Source organism: Hyperolius riggenbachi, chromosome 3, assembly GCF_040937935.1.
Source record: "Hyperolius riggenbachi isolate aHypRig1 chromosome 3, aHypRig1.pri, whole genome shotgun sequence".
In the NCBI taxonomy this organism is placed as follows: Eukaryota; Metazoa; Chordata; class Amphibia; order Anura; family Hyperoliidae; genus Hyperolius; species Hyperolius riggenbachi.
Window position 1 is genome coordinate 140,047,219 of NC_090648.1, and position 25,462 is coordinate 140,072,680.

General features: G+C 46.1%; 1 protein-coding gene across 4 annotated transcripts in view; it reads right to left on the bottom strand.

Moving 5' to 3' along the window:
* The window catches only part of LOC137561173 (uncharacterized protein HI_0077-like), a 40,303-nt gene that overhangs the window by 9,071 nt on the left and 5,770 nt on the right, over window positions 1–25,462 (bottom strand). For 2 of the 4 annotated variants that reach the window (XM_068272429.1, XM_068272428.1), the window contains 7 exons: window positions 23,231–23,333; window positions 20,775–20,875; window positions 18,659–18,808; window positions 14,783–14,893; window positions 12,093–12,260; window positions 11,944–12,013; window positions 11,780–11,858 (listed from right to left, as the gene is read on the bottom strand). In XM_068272429.1, the coding sequence (XP_068128530.1) occupies window positions 11,780–11,858; window positions 11,944–12,013; window positions 12,093–12,260; window positions 14,783–14,893; window positions 18,659–18,808; window positions 20,775–20,875; window positions 23,231–23,333 (782 nt within the window). The remainder of the gene's footprint in view (window positions 1–11,779; window positions 11,859–11,943; window positions 12,014–12,092; window positions 12,261–14,782; window positions 14,894–18,658; window positions 18,809–20,774; window positions 20,876–23,230; window positions 23,334–25,462) is intronic. The other 2 variants (XM_068272431.1, XM_068272430.1) reach the window with 1 other exon arrangement.

Sequence of the window (25,462 nt, forward strand, 5' to 3'; positions counted from 1 at the left end):
TAAAGCCTAAAGGTCCTCATTAGACTTTGGGCCCCTTAGCGCAGTTAGGCTGCAAAAAAGTGCCACACATGTGGTATTGCCGTACTCAGGAGAAGTAGTATAATGTGTTTTGGGGTGTATTTTTACACATACCCATGCTGGGTGGGAGAAATATCTCTGTAAATGACAATTGTTTGATTTTTTTTTTACACACAATTGTCCATTTACAGAGAGATTTCTCCCACCCAGCATGGGTATGTGTAAAAATACACCCCAAAACACATTATATTACTTTTCCTGAGTACGGCGATACCACGTGTGACACTTTTTTGCAGCCTAGGTGCGCTAAGTGGCCCAACGTCCTATTCACAGGTCATTTTGAGGCATTTGTTTTCTAGACTACTCCTCACGGTTTAGGGCCCCTAAAATGCCAGGGCAATATAGGAACCCCACAAGTGACCCCATTTTAGAAAGAAGACACCCCAAGGTATTCCATTAGGTGTATGGCGAGTTCATAGAAGACTTTATTTTTTGTCACAAGTTAGTGAAAAATGACACTTTGTGAAAAAAAAACAATTAAAATCAATTTCCGCTAACTTTTGACAAAAAGTAAAATCATCTATGAACTTGTCATACACCTAACAGAATACCTTGGGGTGTCTTTTTTTCTAAAATGGGGTCACTTGTGGGGTTCCTATACCGCCCTGGCATTTTACGGGCCCAAAACCGTGAGTAGTCTGGAAACCAAATGTCTCAAAATGACTGTTCAGGGGTATAAGCATCTGCAAATTTTTTTTTTTTTTTATTTTTTTTTTTTATTCTTTATTTATCCAATATCGTATTTCCAAAAAAGTGATTAAAAAGGTATCCAAAATTATCAATACTTATACAGTATTATACAATTACTAAGGCTAATTTATACATAGTATTTTACCACCTATTCTCTAGGAGTGATCTTCCCACCCCCCCCCCCCCCTCCCCCTTTTCCTTCAAGGCCGACCCATCTCCTCTGTTCCCGAGCTTATTCTCTAAGTTTTTATGGGTCCTGCCACCTCTTCCAATTTCCAATTTCTACTAGGTGGGGCGTGGTGTGGGTCACCCACTCCCTGTCCTACCTACCCACCACCCTCAGATCCAGATATAGAAACCTCCACCAAGAAAGAAAGGAAAAAAGAAAAGAAAACCCTGTAGTGTAAGTTCACACTGGTATCACTACTTGCTCCAGCGAGCCATTTCCGGCTTCTTCTACTCATCCCATTGTACTCTCTCTTCTCATAACATATTTCCCCGTCCATGGATTTACTTCCTACTCCCCTCCTCTCCTATATTCCTCTGTGTTCCTAAACTCCAACCATTTATCCCATCCCCTAATCTCCCTCCCGTGGACTATGCCCGATAGCTCTTCCATCGAGTAGGTATGGTCAACCTCATCAATCCATTCCTTCAATGTGGGGGCTTGAGGAGACTTCCATTTTCTTGCTATTAATATCCTTGCCGCATTTATCAAATGCATTCCCAGGGAGCCTTTATATTTTTTAACCCCAATCCCAGTCAGGTGTAAAAGATACACCTCAGGGCCGTCCGATTCGGGTATCCCTGCCAGTTTCCATATGTATGTTTTTATTTTATTCCAATAGTTGGCCAGCCCCCTGCACTCCCACCAAACATGTTTGTAATCTCCTCTTTGCTCTCCACATCTCCAACATACTGGGTTGGTCCCACACATTTTATTTAGTTTATCAGGGGTGTAATACCACCTCATTACTACTTTATATCCTGATTCCTGTATTCTAGTTGATACTGAGGCCCCATGAGTCATCCCGACCACTCGTTCCCATTGTGCGGGCGATAGCTCTCTCCCAATGTCCTGTTCCCATTTTATTTTATATTTCTGGGTGTAGTCATTATCTTCCTCTAAAAATGCGTATATTTTTGCCAAAGTGCTCTTTGTTGGTCCCTCCGTTAGACAGAGCTTCTCAAATGGGGTCAACTTTCTTGACAGCTCCTCCTTCGTACCCATTGAAGTCAGGAAATGCCTAAATTGTATTAGACTCCACGTATCTATTTTCCTCATCTGCCTTTGTTCCATTATTTCTTTTTCATTTAGCCACCTTCCGTCCACAATCAGTGAACGGATCTGCAGACTCCCTCCCCGTCTCCATTCCCCGTAGCTTCCCCCCTGGCAGCCTAAGGGGAACCCGCAATTTCCCAGAATTGGCATCAATGGTGAGGGGCCCCTGGATATCTCACTTCTATTTCTCACCTTCTCAAATGTTTTTAAAGTGTGTTCAACCAGGGTTCCTGATATTAAGTATTTCTTTGGGACATATGGTAACCATGGGGCTTCCCCAATAGCTCCCTCCATCATTTCTTTTTCCAGTTGGACCCACTGTTTTGAATTTTCATTTCTATTCCAGTCGACTATCCTAGTACATACAGCAGCATAGTAATATCTCAGGGGGTCAGGTACTGCCAGTCCCCCTTTATTTTTAGATTGTGTAATAAAGGCGAATTTCAATCGCGCCTTTTTGGCCTGCCAGATAAACCTCGCAAAGGACCTTCTGACTTCATCGAAGTAACCCCTGGGAAGAGGGACGGGGAGGGCCTGAAAAACATATAGCAGCCTCGGCATGATATTCATTTTAAGGACATTAATCCTACCAAACCAGGAGAGCCTCAGTTTAGTCCATTTATCCATATCTTTTTTTAGCACCGCAAGAAGTGGATAGTAATTTATCTTAGTGGTCTCCTGTATACTTCTGGCCATCTTCACCCCCAGGTATTTTAGATTGTCCTTTGTCCATCTAAACGGGAAATTTGCCTTCAGATTTTCCACCTCCTCCCCCTTCATCCCTATTCCCATTGCCTCGCATTTATCCCAATTAATCTTGAGGTTGGAGAACCTCCCATATACTGCAAATTCCTTCAATAGATTGGGCAGCGCTATCCTAGGGTTTGTTAAATAGAATAGCAGATCATCTGCGTATGCCGCTATCTTATGTTCTTTCTGGCCTATCCTGACTCCAGTAATATCCCCATTCTTCCGTATTGTTCTCAGGAAGGGTTCCAAGGTTAGGGCAAACACCAAGGGGGACAGAGGGCAACCCTGTCGAGTTCCATTCCTTATCTCAAACGGGCCAGACAGGCACCCATTAACCTTGACCCTGGCAGATAGATCCCTGTACATTGAGAGCATCCAAGCTCTCATGTTATCTCCTAGTCCAATGTGCTCCATAACCACCCTGATGAATCCCCACCTGACCCTGTCAAATGCCTTCTCCGCGTCTGTGGAGAGCAATACGACAGGGACAGGTGAGGATCCCACCCATTGTATCACATCCATTGTCCTAATCGTATTATCTCTGGCTTCTCTCCCTTGTATGAAGCCCACTTGATCAAGGTGTATCAGCTCACCCAGAAGAGGTGATAGCCTATTTGCCAGTATTTTTGCTAGTACCTTCAAATCTACATTTATTAATGATATAGGCCTATACCCAGTACATGATGTGGGATCCTTTCCTTCTTTCGGTATAACCGAAATATGTGACATTAATGATTCCCGCCCAAGTTTCCCCTCTGCATTGTCTTTCCCCTTTATGGCATTCAATGCCTTCACCCAGTATGGTTCCAGTATCTCCTTAAAGCTTCTGTAATATTCCAGGGTATAGCCGTCTGGGCCTGGTGCCTTCCCCCTTGGCATTTGCCCCACTGCCTTAGTCAGTTCCTCTACCGAGATCTCCTTTTCCAAGCTCTTTGCATCCATAGGATGCAATTTCCCCATGCCTGAGGCCGCCACATATTCCTCCATTCCCCCCCCATCCCCCACTGCACTCTCTTCGATCCCATATAAACTCGCGTAATATTTTCCAAACATTTTTCCCATAGACTCGTTCCTAAAGTGCTTCTGCCCTTTATTATCACATAGAAATGGTACATAGTTTGCAGTTTGTTGTTGCTTCAATATTCTAGCCATCAACCTACTCCCCTTATTTCCGAATTCATAGAATCTCCTTTTACATCTTGCTGCCATAAATTTAGCTTTAGAGAATAGTACATTTTTTAATCTCTCTCTTGCTTGGGTCAAATCTACAAAAACTTTTTCTATGGGAGTTTTTTTATGCTGTAATTCTAATCTTTCTATTTCTGCCAAGCTTACTGCCATTTCCCTTTCTCTCTCCTTCTTTATTCTACTTCCTTCCCTTATTAGTATCCCCCTCATAACCACCTTATGAGCCTCCCATAACACGACCGGGGATATCCCATCCCTGTCATTCTCCATAAAATACTGCTTCATTTCTTCTTTGAATTTAACTATTAATTCATCATTTCGCAACAGGGATTCGTTTAGTTTCCAGTTCCAAGGACCCCTTTCCTTTTGCCTATATCCCAGGCTGAGTGTGACTGGGGAGTGATCCGAGATCACTGAGGATTCTATCTCTGTCTCAATTTCTTCCGAGAGTAGGTTATGTGAAATAAAGAAATAGTCTAACCTAGAATAGGTCCCATGCGGGATCGAATAGTGAGTGTAATCTTTTGTAGTAGGGTGTTGTATACGCCATATGTCGATCAACTGGCGCTTACCTAGTTCTCTTTTAACCCTTTGATGAGCTCTCCTAGTAAGGGAAGATTTCCCTGTGGACGAATCCACTTGTGGGTCCATTACCAGGTTTATATCCCCCGCAACTACTATTGACCCCTCTGCAAATTCATCTAACTTAGCCAGAAATTTGTCTAGGAACCCTGTTTGGCCAGTATTGGGAGCATATACCACCCCCAGTGTCATTCTCCTAGCATTAAAAAGTCCTTTGACCAGGAGAAACCTCCCCTGGGAGTCTCTAATCACCTCTGTCTCCTCCTGCCTTATGTCACTTGCTAGTACAATTGCGACCCCTCTACTTTTGGCCTCCTTATAATTACTGTAGTAAGCCGTTGGGTATCTCCTATTAGTGATCCCAGGGTGGTGATCTCCTTTAAAGTGAGTTTCCTGGAGAAATGCCACTTGGATGTGTGCTCTATATAGATTCTGTAGTAGTATTGATCTTTTCTCTGGGATATTCAATCCATGGACGTTCTGGGACAGCATATTAACCCGTGTCATTTTTTCTCTTCCCCCTTTCTCCGCCAACCCATGTGATACCAATGTGTGCATAGAAAAACCAAATAAAGAAGAGACCTGGTGATTTTAAAACAGGCAGTCCCTTCTGCCTTTTGTAGCGTAGTGGACGTCGTCCACTCCTCCTTCTACAAGGATGATTGAAGTACCTTCTTTCCTGTGGCGGTTTCCTGTCCCCCCACTTCGGGGCTCCTTGCCCCCTCCGGGGCCAGAGACGACTTACCATAACCAGCACCGAGCACTTCCCCCGCGCCCCCCTCCCTCGCCGGGCCACTCTTTTCTCCCGATGACTTCACCTTATTTTATCTAAGTTCCTTCCGTTGTTGTTTTTTTTTTTTTTTTTTTTTTCCCTTTTTCCCCTCCTGTTGTCGCTACCCTATTTATATGCGGGTCCAGGGAGGTGGGTCCTGCCTTTCAACTTCGCAAATTCAACCCTCATGCTTGATGCCCTCTTCTCTTCCTCCCATGGGAGCCTCCCCCCCCCCCTCCCTCTCCATCTGCAAATTTTGATGACAGGTGGTCTATGAGGGGGCGAATTTTGTGGAACCGGTCATAAGCAGGGTGGCCTTTTAGATGACAGGTTGTATAGGGCCTGATCTGATGGATAGGAGTGCTAGGGGGGTGACAGGAGGTGATTGATGGGTGTCTCAGGGGGTGGTTAGAGGGGACAATAGATGCAATCAATGCACTGGGGAGGTGATCGGAAGGGGCTCTAAGGGGGATCTGAGGGTTTGGCCGAGTGATCAGGAGCCCACACGGTGCAAATTAGGGCCTGATCTTATGGGTAGGTGTGCTAGGGGGTGACAGAAGTTGATTGATGGGTGTCTCAAGGTGTGATTAGAGGGGGGAATAGATGCAAGCAATGCACTGGCGAGGTGATCAGGGCTGGGGTCTGAGGGCGTTCTGAGGGTGTGGGCGGGTGATTGAGTGCCCTAGGGGCAGATAGGGGTCTAATCTGATAGGTAGCACTGACAGGGGGTGATTGATGGGTAATTAGTGGGTGTTTAGGGTAGAGAACAGTTGTAAACACTGCACTTGGGAGGTGATCGGACGTCGGATCTGCGGGCGATCCATTGGTGTGGGTGGGTGATCAGATTGCCCGCAAGGGGCAGGTTAGGGGCTGATTGATGGGTGGCAGTGACAGGGGGTGATTGATGGGTGGCAGTGACAGGGGGTCATTGATGGGTGATTGACAGGTGATCAGTGGGTTATTACAAGGAAGAACAGATGTAAATATTGCACTGGCGAATTGAAAAGGGGGGTTCTGAGGGCAATCTGAGCGTGTAGGCGGGTGATTGAGTGCCCGCAAGGGGCAGATTAGGGTCTGATCTGATGGGTAACAGTGACAGGTGGTGATAGGGGCTGATTAATGGGTGACTAGTGGGTGTTTAGGGTAGAGAACAGATGTAAACACTGCACTTGGGAGGTGATCTGACGTCGGATCTGCGGGCGATCTATTGGTGTGGGTGGGTGATCAGATTGCCCGCAAGGGGCAGGTTAGGGGCTGATTGATGGGTGGCAGTGACAGGCGGTGATTAATGGGTGATTAACAGGTGATTAGGGGGATAGATGCATACAGTACACAGGGGGGGGGGGGGGGTCTGGGTAGAATCTGAGGGGTGGGAGGGTGATCAGGAGGGAGCAGGGGGCAGTTTAGGGAATAAAAAAAAAATAGCGTTGACAGATAGTGACAGGGAGTGATTGATGGGCGATTGGGTGCAAACAGTGGTCTGGGGGGTGGGCAGGGGGGGGGGGGTCTGAGGGGTGCTGTGGGCGATCGGGGGGCAGGGGGGGGGGAAATCAGTGTGCTCGGGTGCAGACTAGGGTGGCTGCAGCCTGCCCTGGTGGTCCCTCGGACACTGGGACCACCAGGGTAGGAGGCAGCCTGTATAATACACTTTGTATACATTACAAAGTGTATTATACACTTTGTATGCGGCGATCCGGGTGCTAGTAACCCGCCGGCGCTTCCGAACGGCCGGCGAGTTACAGCGCGAGGTGGGCGGAGCCAGTCCCCGGCGGCCGATCGCGTCACGAATCACGCGATCGCGCCGCACATGCCCCTACAAGGACCGCCGCCTCTGGACATGAGCTGGTCCTTGCGGGATCCACTTTCCGCCCGCCCCTGTGCAGTGGGCGGTCGTTAAGTGGTTAAGCAACCAGCAAGCACATGTATCCGGCATCAAGTTATTCCCGTCAATGCCACATATTAAGGACTCTACTGTAGTAAGATACCAGCCAGCCTCCCTTGCACACGATTCTGGCAGTTGGCCTGGTACCTGCACCCCAGAAGGTACTTGAGTTGAACTTAACCGGGGCTTCTAATGGATCCCCGCAGAAGTCCTATGCCCGCTCAGCCACTCACCGATGCTCCGGTCCCCACCTCCGGTTCACTTCTGGAATTTCAGACTTTAAAGTTGGAAAACCGCTGCGTCTGCACGTCCGCGCCCTCGCTCCCGCTGTCGTCACCAGGAGTATATTGCGCAGTCCCAGTACGGTCTGCGCAGTACGCTCCTGGTGATGTCAGCACCAGGAGGCGGGACCAGAGCATTGGTGAGTGGCTGCGCGGGCACAGGACGTCTGCGGGGACCATTAGAAGCCCTGGGTAAGTTCAACTCTTTTTCCCCCTACAGTAGTCCTTTAAAGGGGAACTGAAGTAAGAGGTATACGGAGACTGCCATATTTATTTCCTTTTAAGCAATACCAGTTGCCTGGCAGCCCTGCTGGTCTATTTCTCTGCAGTAGTATCTGAATAACACCAGAAACAAGCATGCAGCTAGTCTCGTCAGATCTGACTTTAAAGTCTGAAACACCTGATCTGCTGCATGCTTGTTCAGGGGCTATGGCTGTTATTGATTAAAAGGAAATAAATATAGCAGCCTCCGTATACCTCTTACTTCAGTTCCCCTTTAACTACTTTGGCCTCCTGGACATACTAGCTACGCCCAGGAGGCCATGTGCGCGTCCGCGCGCTCCCGGCCGCGGTTCGTTAGCCTGGCAATCAGTAAATCGGGCTATTTACGTTCTTTCTCTGCTCTGCCCTACGCACGTTTCGTCCTCAGAGCGCGGACATCCTTCCTATAAACACAGGCGAATGGGCACTGGCAGAGGAAATTGTTACATGCGATCTTAACACCGGGACGCGTAAGTGCAATTCTAGATGGGCCCGGGGCTTATCTGTGACAGGATTACGCCATGTTATGTTTTATGTCTTTTATGGAGCTGGTTTTATTGGAATAAATGAAGATTTATGACGAATTGGTGTTGTGGCATTGACTGGCAGTGAGCCAAAGTGAATTCTCCACCTGCAATCTGAGGTGGGCTACATCTGGTGAGCGTTTTGGCATACATCAATTGGGGACTGTCACGGAGTGAGCACTGAGTGAGAGCACTGGACACGGATGTGAATTGTCACCTGGTGGAACTTGCATGTGAACTGAACAGACTTGTTTAATGTTACGAGAACGGTATCACCCTATGTGAAGTTTTTCATTGCAGGTCAAGGATAAAGTCATTATATTTTAAAGGCGAAGGCACAGGTCTGAGGAGCGCAGCAGTATTTTTTCATATTTGAAGTTTCCTGAACTGGACTTTCTGTAGCGATCTCACATACTGGTGCAACTAGTTTCATGTTTAAAGTTTGAACTGTGGCGCAGTGTTTATTAATTGATAGTAATCAGGAAGTAACTAAGAAGGACGGCGCCCTTAAAGGACCGGAGGGTGTAGAGTGGCAGGATTCATCATTGGCTGCAGACAGAGACAGAGGCGTGTGCCAGCTGGATTGGTGAGTGCTTCCGCTATGCACTCTGCAACCACACATTCAGACTATAAGACACTTCGACAGTTTGGGAGACAAAAAGGTTTGTCTTATAGTCCGAAAAATATGGCATCTGTCAAGGGGGTACTCAAGATGCTACTGTCCATAACAGGGTGTACTTAGTATACTCTGTCTTTCAGAAAGGTGTACAGTATGTAGTTATGTGGAGAAGCACAGATCTACACAGCTGAGCAGCCTGGAATTTGCTTTGTGTATAGACAGGTCTGTTGTAGAAGCACTCGGTGATAATGCGGCCAGTGTCACAGCTTTTGCTGCTAGTAAGTCTGGTTCGGCTCAGTGCTGTCAGAAAGAGGAGAGACCACACAGCCAGTAATCCAGTTTATGTCCTGAGAGAAGCTCTGTGACATATCTCTTGACACAAAGTGGATCCCAGGCTGTTCATCTACACAGAGGAAGGCTGCACAGGAACCTGCATGGAGGACTTGTACTGAGAAAGCACGATGAGGAAAAGGAGAAGTAAATATAGATGCACAGAATCCTACCACAGGGCAAATGGCTGTAAGATTTCTAAACTGTAGAAGAGAGACACAACATTTTCATCTACATTGATGGCTTAGCCATGTCTTGTTAGATACTCTGAGCCAGAACACTGATATTGGGATAAAAACTCATTCAGTTCACAAGACTAAAAACAAGTAGTATACTTATTAGCGAGAGGGTAGTACTTGCCTTAGAACGTTTTCCAAATAGCAGTTCTTTACAGAGAATAAGGCAAGAAAAACGACACCTCATAGGGCCTACTGTGTGCCACTGTACACAATGTGCAAAAATAAGACTCAGAAGAGGCATGACTATTCCAGTCTAACTGATATCACTGGAGTAACGCACCTTATTTACCTTCACAGTAGAACACACATACATAGATTCTCTAGCAGCTACTTATACATGTGTAGATTCTGAAAGCTACACTACATACTGCATATCCTTAAGTAAACTGGCGTAACTATGGGGAGGAAGCCCCCGTGGGAGGGGGGGGGGGCTAGACTTCTTCCTTCCTTCCCCAGGGGCCCCTTCTTATGCTCCCATGCAGGGCTGTGGAGTCGGAGTCGTGGAGTCGGAGTCGTGGAGTCGTGCAATTTTGGGTGCCTGGAGTCGGAGTCGGAGTCGGGAAAAAAATGCACCGACTCCGACTCCTAATGAATTTGTAACTGTAATTAAAATAGAAAATTTGATAAAATGTTCTATTTCTCAGATAATAGTCATTAAAAATAATGTATATATACAGTATATATACAGTAATATCTGTGCTTTGTCCACAAAAATAAAATAAAACAGTCAAAATTAGTTACTTGTGCTGCTTCAATAAAGCAGTCCCCGTATTTTTAAGGTCAGATATACATATCTGATTGTGACTGTATATATGATGTGTACACAGGAATCTCTTATATATACTAAACAACATCTATGCTGTAAGAATAAAGCCTGATGTGTAGCTGTGTCACTAATAGAGATGGTCAACGAGATGGAAATAATTCTGCATTGATGCTGATTTATGCAAATGTATGCACTCCCTTTGCTGATGAAATCAAATAATGTGATATGTTATTAAAATTTGGTTTGGTGACTACAAATTAAAGGGTAACTGAAACGGATGAAAAGTAAAGTTTTATACATACCTGGGGCTTCCTCCAGCCCCCTTCAGGCTAATCAGTCCCTCGCTGTCCTCCACCACCCGGATCTTCTGCTATGAGTCCTGGTAATTCAGCCAGTCAGCGCTGTCCGGCCGCATGCCGCTCCCACAGCCAGGAACATTCTGCACCTGCGCAATAGTGCTGCACAGGTGTAGTATGCTCCTGGCGGCGGAGTGTGTGCATGTGCACTACGCCTGACTGGCTCAAGTACCTGGACTCATAGCAGAAGATCAAGGTGGTGGAGGAGGACATCGAGGGACTGATTATCCTGAAGGCGGCTGGAGGAAGCCCCAGGTATGTATAAAACTTTAATTTCATCTGTCTCAGGTTTACTTTGTTACACAGTAGTACTATACTCTACATATGCACTCCCCACAGAGCTGCAGGGAATCCACTGAGAATGCTGTGCACATTGAACACAGAGGTGTTGTCTTTTACAGTCTCCTCATTCCCCTGCAGAGTACCTGCACATCATTCTTACATGTACCCACACTTACATTGCCTAGGGCCTGATAGATGTTCTTTGTTCCGGTTTGTACCTTTTACAAGTACTCTTACCAAGGACTAGTTTTAGTCTAAAGGGAATTAATTTAGTAGTCTACATATCCTTCTCACTTCAGTTGTCTTGTAAAATTCCTAAGCGTTGGCAGTTAAGAGACGAATTTCATGTTACATACTTTTAATCAACAAAATTGTAATATGCAAATTAGAGGAGTCGGAGTCGGTGGAATCCTAAACTGAGGAGTCGGAGTCGGTGGATTTTTGGACCGACTCCACAGCCCTGCTCCCATGGATCTGCCACCCAGACCTACATATCAGCACAGTGGCAGTGACAGGGCTTAGGCCTGCCTCAGTCAGGTCTCTCTGGTGCGCTCCCTGCAGCCCCTAGGTGCCACTGTCCTTTGTGCTCTGTGCATTCCTCTTGGTCTGAATTGCGATGTGTGTCAGGCTGAGATCAGGGAGGACAGTGACACCTAGTGGCTGCAGAGGAAGTGCCAGAGTGACCCAACGGGGGAAGATGTATGCCCTGTCGCTGCCATCGTGCTGATCTGCAGGTCTGGGTGGCAGAGCCCGGAGAGCACAGGAGCCTCAGTGGAGAAAGGAAGAAGTCCCTTCACACCGATGGGCATGGGGTTGGGTACAGAATGTAGGAATGGGCCCCTCTCCAAAAATTTTCACATGGGGGCCCCATCAGGATTAGATACGTCCATTGCTTACCTGGCTTCATGAACCATATGTACAATAGCCAAACGTCCAAGGAGATCATGGGCTGTGTCTGAAGCTGACTGCCATAGCCCTGAAAGTACACAAAATGTATAGTCACAAGGACCTCCTTAACAACAATAATCTGCCAGCATGAACTGTGCTATGATGAATACTACCGTTGTGCACAGGAAGATCACCAAAACTACTGCCCAGCTCTGTAAGACGCTTCTGTAGTAGACAATAATGCTAAGAAACACACAAAGCAAGTATTAGTTGTATCACCTATAAAAAGGGGGATTCCTTCTGCAAAACACAGAATACAAACCTTTGCCTCATCTCCAGCTACTTTCACAAAGTCAGAGAAAAACTCCTTTGGCAGTTTTTCTCCAGTTTGCAGTTGGATGTTGGCAAAACGTGCAATAATATCCCAGGAAAGGTCTATGGCCCATTGTTCAATGTTTGCTAAGGAGTGCAGCAATGCAATTCTACTAGCCTAAGGGGAGAAAAGAGAAGAAGAACAGGAATGCCACTAAGTCAAGTCAGCTTTACTGGGGCACTATTCTCTACTGAAGCAGGACTCTGACCAGTATCAGTACACAATCCCAGTGTCACTAAAGAAAAACACTGCTTATGTGACAACAACATCTCAGATATTCTTAACAATTATGGGCAAATTAACCACTTAAGGACTGCAGTCATAAAACCCCTTAAGGACCAAACACTTTTTTTCCATTCAGACCACTGCAGCTTTAACGGTTTATTGCTCGGTCATACAACTTACTATCCAAATGAATTTTATCTCCTTTTCTTGTCACTAATACAGCTTTCTTTTGGTGCTATTTGATTGCTGCTGTGATTTTTCGTTTTTATTATATTCATCAAAAAAAGACATGAATTTTGTCAAAAAAATGATTTTTTTTTTAACTTTCTGTGCTGACATTTTTCAAATAAAGTAAATTTTCTATATACATTTTTGTCTACATTTATTGTGCTACATGTCTTTGATCAATAAATAGACCCTTATTGGATTTTCTTTTGTTTGGGTTAAAGTTATAGCGTTTACAAACTATGGTGCAAAAAGTGAATTTCCCCAGTTTGAAGCATCTCTGACTTTTCTGAGCATCTGTCATGTTTCATGAGGTGCTAGAATTCCAGGATAGTATAAGTACTCCCCAAATGACCCCATTTTGGAAAGAAGACATCCCAAAGTATTCACTAAGAGGCATGGTGAGTTCATAGAAGATATTATTTTTTGTCATAAGTTAGCGGAAAATGACACTTTGAAAAAAAAAAAAAGTTTCCATTTCTGCTAAATTGTGACAAACAAAAATGAAATCTGCCACAGACTCACCATGCCCCTCTCTGAATACTTTGGGGTGTCTACTTTCCAAAATGGGGTCCGTTTTGATTATTTTACACACAATTGTCCATTTACAGAGATATTTCTCCCACCCAGCATGGGTATGTATAAAAATACACCCCAAAGCACATTATACTACTTCTCCTGAGTACGGCGATACCACATGTGACACTTTTTTGCAGCCTAGGTGCGCTAAGGGGCCCAACGTCCTATGAGTACCTTTAGGATTTTACAGGTCATTTTGAGGCATTTGGTTTCTAGACTACTCCTCACGGTTTAGGGCCAGTAAAATGCCAGGGCAGTATAGGAACCCCACAAGTGATCCCATTTTAGAAAGACGACACCCCAAGGTATTTCGTTAGAAGTATGGTGAGTTCATAGAAGATTTTATTTTGTCACAAGTTAGCGGAAAATGATTTTTATTGTTTTTTTTTTTTCACAAAGTGTAATTTTCCACTAACTTGTGACAAAAAAATAAAGTCTTCTATGAACTCATCATACACCTAACAGAATACCTTGGGGTGTCGTCTTTCTAAAATGGGGTCACTTGTGGGGTTCCTATACTGTCCTGGCATTTTAGGGGCCCTAAACCGTGAGGAGTAGTCTAGAAACCAAATGCCTCAAAATGACCTGTAAAATCCTAAAGGTACTCGTACTCACCTTGGGGTGTCTTCTTTCTAAAATGGGGTCACTTGTGGGGTTCCTATATTGCCCTGGCATTTTAGGGGCCCAAAACCGTGAGGAGTAGTCTGGAAACCAAATGCCTCAAAATGACTGTTCAGGGGTATAAGCATCTGCAAATGTTGATGACAGGTGGTCTATGAGGGGCCGAATTTTGTGGAACCGGTCATAAGCAGGGTGGCCTCTTAAATGACAGGTTGTATTGGCACTGAAGTGCAGGAAGCGCAGGATGTTCTCAAATCGTGACCTGGACATGGCAGCAGTGAACATGGGCATGTGATGTATTGGGTGCGTAGACCAATAAGACCGCAAAACATTCTTTTTGACTAGACCCATGTTAAGGAGAAGGCCCCAAAAAATGTTAAGTTTGGAAACTTGGAGTGGTTTCCACCGAAAAGGCTGGGCATGGTAGCTTCTCGGATTGGCGGTTGCGTATTGTGTGGCATAACGGTCCAGCAGCCACAATTAAGTCATAGAGATCCACGGTGCAGAACAGATGAAAAGTCTAGGGCCAATCCTAGATTATCTGTCTCCACCAGGACTCCAGAGAGGGGGCAGTACGGGTGCGGCGGAACCAGGGGAATGCCAATTGGGATTTGCCAGCACCTCTGGGAGACTATGGGTAGTACGGGCCCATTTTGCTGGTGGCTGTGACTCGGGTCTTAATGCACGTGCCACCGAACCAGTTTCTACTACCATGCTGGTGCTCGTCACTTCACCAGGGTCTACAGTAGTACTGGTGCTAAGTCCAGGAGATGCTACGCTGCTGGTGCATGCCTCACCAAGAAAACTCGGATCAGCGCTAGCACCACTCTGCTGCCCTTGAGTCTGATCCTGCGGTCCAGTGACATGGGGTGTGGTACGCCTGGCTCTAGCCGGGACCTCAACCTCGTCATTGCTATCGGTCAGAGAGCCACTGCTGTTCACCGGTTTGTATTCTGACTCGGATTCATCAGATGAGACTTCGCACTCACCCCACTGGGCCAGAATCTCGGCGGCCTCTTCAGCGGAATACCCCTTTTTTGCCATGGTCGACTGCTAAATTTAGGGGGTTTTCCTCTGAGATTACCCAGGAAAAAGAGCACCTACATAGCAAAAGGGAGTACTTGTGAAGTAGAAAGCTGTAGTCACTGAGTTTTGATTAAAATAAATAAATAAAAAAATCAAAACTGATCTTTACAGCGCCACAGTTATTGTACAGTGTTTTTTGCAGTGATCAGAAAAAAAAATTCTGTCACTGCAGTGGGGCGAGTGAGGGTTTGGCCGGGTGATCAGAAGCCCACAGAGGGCAGATTAGGGCCTGATCTGATGGGTAGGAGTGCTAGGGGGTGACAGGAGGTGATTGATGGGTGTCTCAGGGGGTGATTAGAGGGGAGAATAGATGTAATCAATGCACTGGGGAGGTAATCGGAAGGGGGGTCTAAAGGGGATCTGAGGGTTTGGCCGAGTGATCAGGAGCCCACAAGGGGCAAATTAGGGCCTGATCTGATGGGTATCAGTGCACTGGGGAGGCGATTAGGGGGGTCTGGAGGCGATCTGAGGGTGTGGGCGGGTGATTGGGTGCCCACAAGGGGCAGATGAGGGTCTGATCTGATGGGTATGATAGGTAGCAGTGACAGGTGGTGACAGGGGGTGATTGATGGGTCATTGATGGGTGATCAGTGGGTGATTAGAGGGGAGAACAGATGTAAATAATGCACTGGGGAGATAAGGGGGTCTCATGGCAATCTGAGGGTGTGGGCAGGTGTTTGGGTGCCCGCAAGGGGCAGATTAGGGCCTGATCTGATGGGTAGCAGCGACAGGTGGTGACGGGGTGATTGATAGGTGATCAGTGTGTGATTAGAGAGGAGAATAGATTGCAAGCAATGCACTGGTGAGGTAATCAGGGGGGTCTGAGGGCGATCTGAGGGTGTGGGCGGGTAATTGGGTGCCCGCAAGGGGCAGATTAGGGTCTGGTCTGATGGGTAGCAGTGACAGGTGGTGACAGGGGGCGATTAATGGGTGATCAGTGGGTGATTAGAGGGAAGAACAGATGTAAACAATGCACTTGGGAGGTGATCTGAGGGCGGGTCTGCGGGCGATCTGAGGGTGTGGGTGGGTGATCAGGTGCCTGCAAGGGGCAGGTTAGGGTCTGATCTGATGGGTGGCAGTGACAGGTGGTGATTGACAAGTGATCAGTGGGTGATTACGGGGGAGAATAGATGTATACAGTACACGGGGGGGGGGGGGGGTCTGGGGAGGATCTGAGGGTGTGGGGGGTGATCAGGAGCCCCCAGGGGGCAGTTTAGGACCTAATCTAAAATATAGCGTTGACATAGTGACGGGGTGATTGATGGGTAATTAGGGGGGTGATTGGGTGAAAACAGTCGGCTGAGGGGGTGATCAGGGGGGGTCTGAGGGGTGCTGTGGCCGATCAGGGGGCAAGGGGGGGCAGGATCAGTGTGTGTGGGTGTCATTACATGCACAGCTGCAACCTGCCCTGGTGGTCCCTCGATCACTGGGACCACAAGGGCAGGAGGCAGCCTGTATAATACGCTTTGTATACATTACAAAGCGTATTATACTGTAACTATGCGGCAGATCGGGGGTTAACAACCCGCCGGCGCTGCCAATTGGACGGCGGGTTGACGTCGCGGGTGGGCGGAGCCTAATGCCGGTGGATGCGAGTGCATCACTGCGCGCAATCCCTGGCTATTCAGTCCCCCAGAAGCCGCCGCCGATCGGCGTTAGGCGGTCCTGGGGGTGCCACTAGGTAGTGGGCGGTCGGCAAGTGGTTAAAAAAAAAATTCAACTGAATTGAAACTGGGCAAAACTCATTAACTGGCTGCTTGCTTACTAACTGATTGCCAGATACTAGGTTTGTTTGGCTCAGTTTTCAAACCAGTAGGAATTTGCTTCTCAGATTTAAAAGCTTTTTAATGATGTTTATTGGGGGGAAAACTTCAGATTTATGGTACAGTATCATAAAATGTAGAAGAATTAAATACACCAAGTTATGAAATTCTATATCTAATTCATATCAAGATGTAATGCTGGCGTGACCAGTTACGCCAGTAATGCTGGCGTTTTGAGTTACTATGGTGTTGTTTCAAATAAGGGATGTCAATACAACTCACAATGAGGTTAGGTACATGTGACCACCTTAAAGTGTTCCCAAGACTAAATAACATTTCCAAACATGACACAGAGGCATGTGCCCACAATATTTACCTACCTCTGTGTCCCCTCTGCACCGCTCTGTTTTCCCTGCGGTTGGCCACTATGTCCCTTTGAAAGGTCCAATAAATGGCTTGTGGGATATGTGAAACAGTAGGGGTGTCCTTTGCTGGAATGACACTACATTGCAGCTTCTGGAAGACTCCTTCCCTGTCTGCTACAAGCTCACTCCCGAGACAAAAGAGGACCAACTGAGCATGCCCAGAACTCAGGTCCTCTAATGATCAGCGCTCATGGGCGTGCTGTGACCCGGAAGTACTTCTGGGGCTGTGGCCATTTGGGTTTACAAATAAGATTTCTTTCCAAGTCTCATAATGAAAGGAGGAGTGGTGGAAAGTGGCCCATCATGATCAGGTGACCTAGATCAGGTAGCATGTTTTTTGTTTTTTTTTACACAAATTTCATCCACTTTGGGTTTGCTTTGAAGGACACCTGAAGTGAGAAGGACATGGAGGCTGCCATAGTTATTTCCTTTGAAACAATACCAGTTGCCTGGCAGTCCTGATGATCCTCAGCCTCTATTACTTTCAGCCATAGACCCTGAACAAGTATTCAGTAGAATGCGAAGCCAGGATAGCACACCAAACTTATAAATGCAGTGTTCAGTTTACTGCATCGCCAGCACAAGCTTGAAAGGTCCACGACCCTCCCTGGCCCCGAAACAAATGTCAAGCTTGTGCTGATGATGCAATAAACAGAACACTCCATTTATAAGTTTGGTGTCCTATCCTGGCTTTGCATTCCAGGGCTGTGGAGTCGGTACTAAAATCTTCCGACTCAGACTCCGTCTCCTCAGTTTATGAAACCAACGACTCCGACTCCAACTCCGGGAACCCCAAATGGCTCCAACTCCGACTCCTCAACTCCGACTCCTTAGTCTAATACTTAACAGGACTGTGGATTTTGTACAAAAATCATCTGACTCCCGACTCCGACTCCTCAGTTTATGAAACCACGACTCCGACTCCAACTCCGGGAGCTCAAAATTACCTCGACTCCCACTCCACAGCCCTGTTGCATTCTACTACCGATTGACTACTGGGTGACTTGGCTTAGCACCCCAAGTTATGCACCTGCATCTTGGGTAAGGTGTGCCACTCCTGAAACTCTTTTGTACTGAACAAGTATTCAGGTCAGGTGTTTCTGACTGAAGTCTGACTGCATTAACATCATGCTTGTTTCAGGTGTGTGATTCAGATACTACTGCAGCCAGAAAGGTCACTAGGAAGCCAGGCAACTGGCATTGTTTAAAAGTAATTAAATATGGCAGCCTACACATCCCTTGCAGGTCAGGTGTTTGTTAACATTGCAGTTTTGACTGGGGGAGAGGAGGAAGCGCAGCAGTGTGGCTCACTACGCTATACCTCCACACTACTCAATCTGTAGGCTGGAGGAGGGGCTTTGCCCAGGCTATGTTGCTCAAATGAAGATGGGTGAAAGGGAAGGGCACAGAGTGCATTTTGCATGCTGTGCTATTTGAATCGAATTAAGAATGACGTGGTAGGTGAAGCATTTTACATCCTCTGTACTGCATCTATCTTTAAGAAAACACAGATAAGATTATTTACATTTGGCACATAACATATCTATAAAATAAAATTCATTTTTCTGTACAAATAGTCCGCATATCTCACCAGTGTGCCCCCTTTCCCTCTCTTGATCCTTCCAGGCTGTACTATTGTGAGATTCTCTTTGCGGCTGGGTTGGGCTGGAGGCTCTGTTTGACCAATATCTGTGATATTTCCAGAGTCCCACAACTGCTGTGCCTGCTGCGTGAGTTTTGCCTGGAAAAGAGATGAATGCAGTCAGTGCAAAGACACAGGTGTATATTGTAATTTTAAGGCCCGAAGAAGGTCCATGTGACCCGAAACAAGTCGAAAGTCACCTAAAAGAACAATTTTTTTTGCAACTTTGCAAGCTCTAACGGGCCTATTATTGGTAAAGAAAACCTGTAACCAAAAAAAAAACAAAAAAAAAAAAACCCTCTGGGGGATACTTACCTTGGGAGGGGAAAGCCTCTGGATCCTAACAAGGCTTCATCTGTCCTCTGGTGTACCGGCAATCCCCCCCCCCCCCCCCCCCGAACAGCAGCAAGGTAAATATTTACGTACCGCGATCCAGCGCAGGCACACTAGTGGCTCTTTTCGGGCTAAGACAAAAGTAACTGAGCCTGATCCTATCCACTATACTGCGCAGGCACAAAGGACTCGCGCCTGCGCAGTAGAGCGGATACGACTTGGCTCGGCTATTTCCACTTTGGCCTGAACAAAGAGCCACTAGTGCGCCTGCGCTGGATTGCGGTAGGTACATATTGCGCTGATTGTCAAGCATTTCGGGGGAGCCAGCACTGGATTCTCTCAAGTTACAGAGGACGGGGAAGCCTCATTGGGACCCTGAGGCTTTCCCCTGCCGAGAAAAGTATCTCCCAGAGGAGTTTTTTTTAGTTACAGAGTCTCTTTAATGGATTTTTGTATATTTGTATTTACAAATTTGTATTTTTGTACTTTATTAAAATCATTAAAAATAAGATCATTTTTGGAATTGGTTTCCAGAAGCCCTTCCTTCAACTTTGTATCCTGTAATACATTAAAGTGACTTTGGGTGTAGTGGTACGCCACTAAGGATCTTTTTAGAAATGTATCCCAATATTTTGGCTATGGCAATATTGCTGTGCACAGACACAAGACTTTCTTTTGTTTTGCAGCTGAATGAAGCAGATTTTATGTCACACTGAGATGGCTGCTGTTTAGAATCCAGACTTAGAAATGTATCCCTGAAATTGAAAATAAAACTTTGAGATTTATCATTTGTAGTACAGATACAAATAATCTCATAAGTTTATTTCCAGTTCAGCTTTTCTTTAGGCCAACTATGCTGATCACAATGCATTATAGTATTGCAATTGGCAGATTAAGATGCTGAAGAACAGTTGATTTTACTTTTTTTTTTTACACAGTGCAATTTCTAGGACATGTTCTAATGCCTGCAAAAGCTTTTTAATACAATTTAATCTTGCAAAGTTAAATTGGGGAAAGCTTCTCTCTTTATCATCACTTCTGTACAAATATACTTTACTCTATACAAGGCAGCAGGGGCGTTGCTAGGATCCTAAGAGATTCGGGGCACTTTGGAAACCCCAGCCGAAAAATGGTTGTGGCCATGCTCCAGAATGTGGGTGTGGTTATGTATGGAGCCATATTTATATGATCTTAACAGTGATCTAAATAGGCCCCTCTCCATTAATACAAAAAAAAAAATTCAGCATATCACATAAATAGGCAGTGTCACTTAAACATAACCTGGCAGAGTTACCTGGCTTCTGTGTTGGCTGGTCTGGCTTTCTGATGGGCGGGCTGGCCTGCTGCCAGGTTGTCTGGCAGTCCCCCCATAGCATTCCCTGACCCCCTCCCATGGGTCTCCCATTAAAGCACAACAACTCCCAGCATGCCCCCATAGTAGAACCACAGCTCCCTGCATGCCCCCATAAAGGCATCACAGCACCCAGCATGGCACCACAGTACCTAGTAGGCCCACATAGATACCCTGTGAAGAGGAGATGTCTACATAATGTGGAGACCAAGACCTGACTGCACCTGAGGGAGATCTAGGGCACCCCACAATAAATCCAGGGCAGACTGGAAAAAGACAGCATACAATGCAAGCCACAATGCTTAGCTGCTATAGTGGCCGTTCCCAATTATGTACACAGTCTTCATGTTTTGCAAAAGCAGAGAATGTTCATTATCTCACCTTCTTCTCTGGATCTGCAGTACAGAGGATCTTGCTGGCCCAGTAAGTCAAGGAGGATTCATCATCCACATTATTAGCACTCTCTCCATGTTCAATATTGCCTTCGAATAAAAAGGATTATGCTATTTCTAAAGCTAGAGAAGGCTAAAGCATTGTTAAATATGCATATCCTATATTGTGACCATGACCAGCTGAAGCCAATTTTGAAGGACAACAGCGTTCCTACATAGCCAGCTATGTTACTGGACAACAATGGTGAGCAAAGGGGACCTGGAGAAAACATCCAGATCTCCAAACCTAAAACTATTATTGTACAATTTGGAAGGTTGATGAATAAATTGGAAGTACAGCTAAAATAAACCTTCTTCTACAATAGTTTTATCCACGCTATTCTACGGGCTAAGCACAAACTTTTACTTTTAGAAAATGTCACAGCATGCCACAGACTGAGAGGAGCATAACGGAACTGTAAACCTAAAAATGTCCACAGACTGCTTAGCCATTGTCCCCCTACCCCACCCCCTTCCATGTCCCCCTTTTCCCGTTGCTTTGGCAATGCCTGTATGAATCTTGGTCATGCTAATAAAGCTATCTTTGATTTGATTTTTATTTGATTTGCACGATCCCTCCTTTTCTGAACTTACCCTGGGCTTCTAATGGTCCCCTGCAGACATCCTGTGCCTGTGCAGCCACTCACCGATGCTCAGGCCCCGCCTCCGGTTCACTTCTGGAATTTCAGACTTTAAAGTATGAAAACCACTGCGCCTGCGTTGCCGTGTTCTCACTCCCGCTGATGTCACCAGGAGCTTACTACGCAGGCCCAGTATGGTCTGGACTTTTGGCTTTGGTCACTCCCTTAGACGTGAGCTCCGGCAGTAGGGTCGAGAGACCGTAATACAAGCAGTACTCCTTCATGCTACGTCCAGATCTGGTATAGTATGACTCCATCATCCTTGCCTCTTTATCCAATTGGCCTCTGCTTGATCTGCCATTGCCTGCTGTGAACTCCTTCAGCTTGCTGCTTGCTATTGTCTCTGCATTTTAATCTGGAGCATTTAGATGCTACTCTAGGCTCAACTGTGCTGCATACTTTAGTGATCATTGGCTTGTTTGCTGTGAACTATGCCTATATGCCTTTGTGGGAGACTGCTAATCCTTGGGATGATTTATTTTGAATCATACAGGCCTGATCATCTGCGTGGTTTTTCCTGGGATCCCTGATCACATTAGGTGATCTTAGGTGCATGAGTGTGGTGATGCATGTGATTGGTTGAGCGATTGTTCCATCAAGCATTGTCTGTGTCTTTTAACATGAATATATTTATAAAGTTTTTGTATTTACATTTTTCAGATTAAAAACAACTGTTTAAATCTGTTGCATATACCCCTCCCTCCCCCCCCCCCCCACACGCACACACACCTCTGCCTTGAATTTACGCAATTACTTTGATTTCTTGCTTGTTGGTGGTTTAAGATGCAATGCATTTTGGTGACAAAGTGTGAAAATATCACCAAGGGGAAAAGGAAGGAGAAAGTGAAATTGCATATGGTGCGGTCACTCAGCAGCTAACACCGAATCCTGCCGCATCTGATTGCGGGCGTACTCAGATGTGAGCGGCCACCTCTACACTATTACACTGCCAGTGCAGAGCGCTAGCAAGTGCCGGTGCACAGGAGCTGTTGGCAGGCAGTGTATATAGCCTCCCGTATGAAAGAGGCCATAAGTCTGGTACACACATCCAATTCTGATTGGCCAATTTCCAAATAATTTTACCACCTCCATATAGTATGAGTGTTTACTTACACAGTCTGTTCATAGTATTCAAAATCTATTGACCCTCATGCTGCACATTGACCCTCATGCTGCACGGAGGTGGTAAAATTTGCCAATAATTGGCCAATCAAAATCAGATGTGTGTATCAGGCTTTACACTTCCTTGGAGTACTTCCCTGAAGGAGGGGACAATAAACCTCTCTCCACAGGATGAGGATTTTGAAATTACAGTAACTCAACTCAATATTTTCTGATGCAGATCCCACAACCATACGCTGTATTTTTTTCTTATCTTTATAAGTAAATGTCACCAGCTTACCAATACCAGTCGTGTTTAAAATAATAAACAATTTTCATGAAGGAGTCCGCACACAAACCGTAGAAGCAATAAACGCAGGGTTTCCTTTGTCAAGACAGATAGCAGATAAGACATACTATCTGTCTTGACAAAGGGGACCCTGCGTGGCCCCGAAACGTGCTTCGACCTAAGCAGGTCAGACCGTGTCTGCACATGTATGTGATGGGAGAATAAATACTTCACGTTTATTGCTTCTACGGTTTGTGTGCGGACTCCTTCATGAAAATTACTTGCACATTGCCTGGGGGTCCAGCACCAGCCTACCTACCGACGTGTGTACGATCCTTGTATTGTAAAATAATAAACAGTCTGCTGTTTTCCTACCTGAGAGTTTACATTTCTCCCGCTTCCATGGCACCAGGGATAGTGCGTCTGGAGTATTGATATATACCTTCCCTTCACACACCTTCACCTCGTATACCTGGTTCTAGAAGTAGAATTTTGTAGAGAAATTAGTTAAATTGTATAGGAAATAGGAGAAAGGAAAACAAAAACATCTCCACTGGTGTCAGTTGCATAGCTCAGGTACTATGGGCAGTTTTACAAGGGCCCCCTCAGGAACTCCATACATAACAATGGCTATGGCAGGGCTGTGGAGTCGGTACAAAAATCATCCAACTCCGACGTTTATGAAACCACCAACTCCGACTCCAGATATCCAAAATTGCTCCAACTCTGACTCCAACTCCAACTCCATAGCCCTGTGCTATGGAGCACCAAGACCTGCCTAGGACAGCTGGAGTGCCAGAGAAGGGGAACAGAGAAGGAGAACAGTTGGTTAATGATTACAGCTACTCAAAGCACATATAGAGTACATCACTGCCATAACAGCCCCAGTGAAGAGCCAATACGGTGGATGAAGGAGAGCCCATTGTGGGCCCCTCTGGTCCAAGGGCCACCGTATATACAACTTCTCCATCCCTAAAGCCTGGTACACACTTTCAATTATGATTGGCCAATCACTGACCAATTTTACCATCTCCATGTAGTATGAGGCCCAACAGATATTGAATACTATGAGATGATGGTGTAGGTAAACCTTCATACTACATGGTGGTGGTGAAATTGGTCAGTGATTGGCCATTCATAACTGTCATAACTCAAACCTGACCATAACCTCCCTGCCTAACATCCCTTTCCTCACACCTAACCCTGCTTAACCACTTGAGGACCCAGCCTTTACCCCCCCTTAAGGACCAGCGCTACTTTTTATGATCTGTGCTGGGTGGGCTCTGCAGCCCCCAGCACAGATCATGTTACATGCAGAGCGATCAGATCGCCCCCCTTTTTTTCCCCCCTATGGGGATGATGTGCACGCTATCCGTCCTGTGCAGCCAGTGACAGGCTGTCCCCTATCACATGGCGGCGATCCTCGGCCGCTGAATGGCCGGGGATCGCCGATCTGCCTTACGGCGCTGCTGCGCAGCAGCGCCGCACAATGTAAACAAAGGAGACATACGTCTCCTACGTTTACATTTAGTCACGAAGACCCGCTCCGTGATCTAACAGGAAACGGCCGCTCGCGCGAGCGGCCTTTCCTGATTAATTAGGGAGGCACCTGGCGACGCAGATCTGCGTCGCTTGTCCTCCAGCTACCACTTTGCCGCCGCACGGTATGAGTGTGCGGTCGGCAAGTGGTTAAAGAAAACCTGAACTGAAAATTAAAAGCCAAATTAATCATATACAAGTCATACTTACCTTCCTTGCAGTCTACTCCTCAGTGTCTTTCTCCTGTCCCACATTCTATTTGTTCACTGTGATCAAGGTAATTTTCCGTCCTCCATTTTGAAAATAGCCATTACCCATAACAGCTTTCTGGTCAGCACACAGTTAAACTGTAACATCGCCCACTTGAGCCATAGGGAAACATGGACATTACCTGGTACATCCGTTTTCCTCTCAGCGATAACTGACAGCAACTGATATTTTACTGACAGCAACTGATATATTTCAGATCTGACAAAATATTGTCAGAACTGGAAGGGATTATTGTCAGAAGAAAATGGTGAGCTTCTGAGAGAAACTGATGGCAAGGTAACTATGTAATGATCATTTGAAGTTACCTCATGTGTTTATTTTAAATATTTTTACTCAGTACAGGTTCTCTTTAATGTCTGATGCTAACCTCTCTGCCTGTTATCCCCTTCCTAATAACGGACCCTAACCTCTCTGCTTGTTATCCCCTTCCTAATAATGGACCCTAATCTCTCTGCCTAATGCCTGATGCTAACCTCTCTGCCTGTTATCCCCTTCCTAATAACAGACCCTAACCTCTCTGCCTGTTATCCCCTTCCTAATAACGGACCCTAACCTCTCTGCTTGTTATCCCCTTCCTAATAATGGACCCTAACCTCTCTGCCTAATGCCTGATGCTAAACTATCTGCCTGTTATCCCCTTCCTAATAACAGACCCTAACCTCCCTGCCTGTTATCCCCTTCCTAATAACGGACCCTAACCTCTCTGCCTGTTATCCCCTTCCTAATAACAGACCCTAACCTCCCTGCCTGTTATCCCCTTCCTAATAACGGACCCTAACCTCTCTGCCGGTTTTCCTC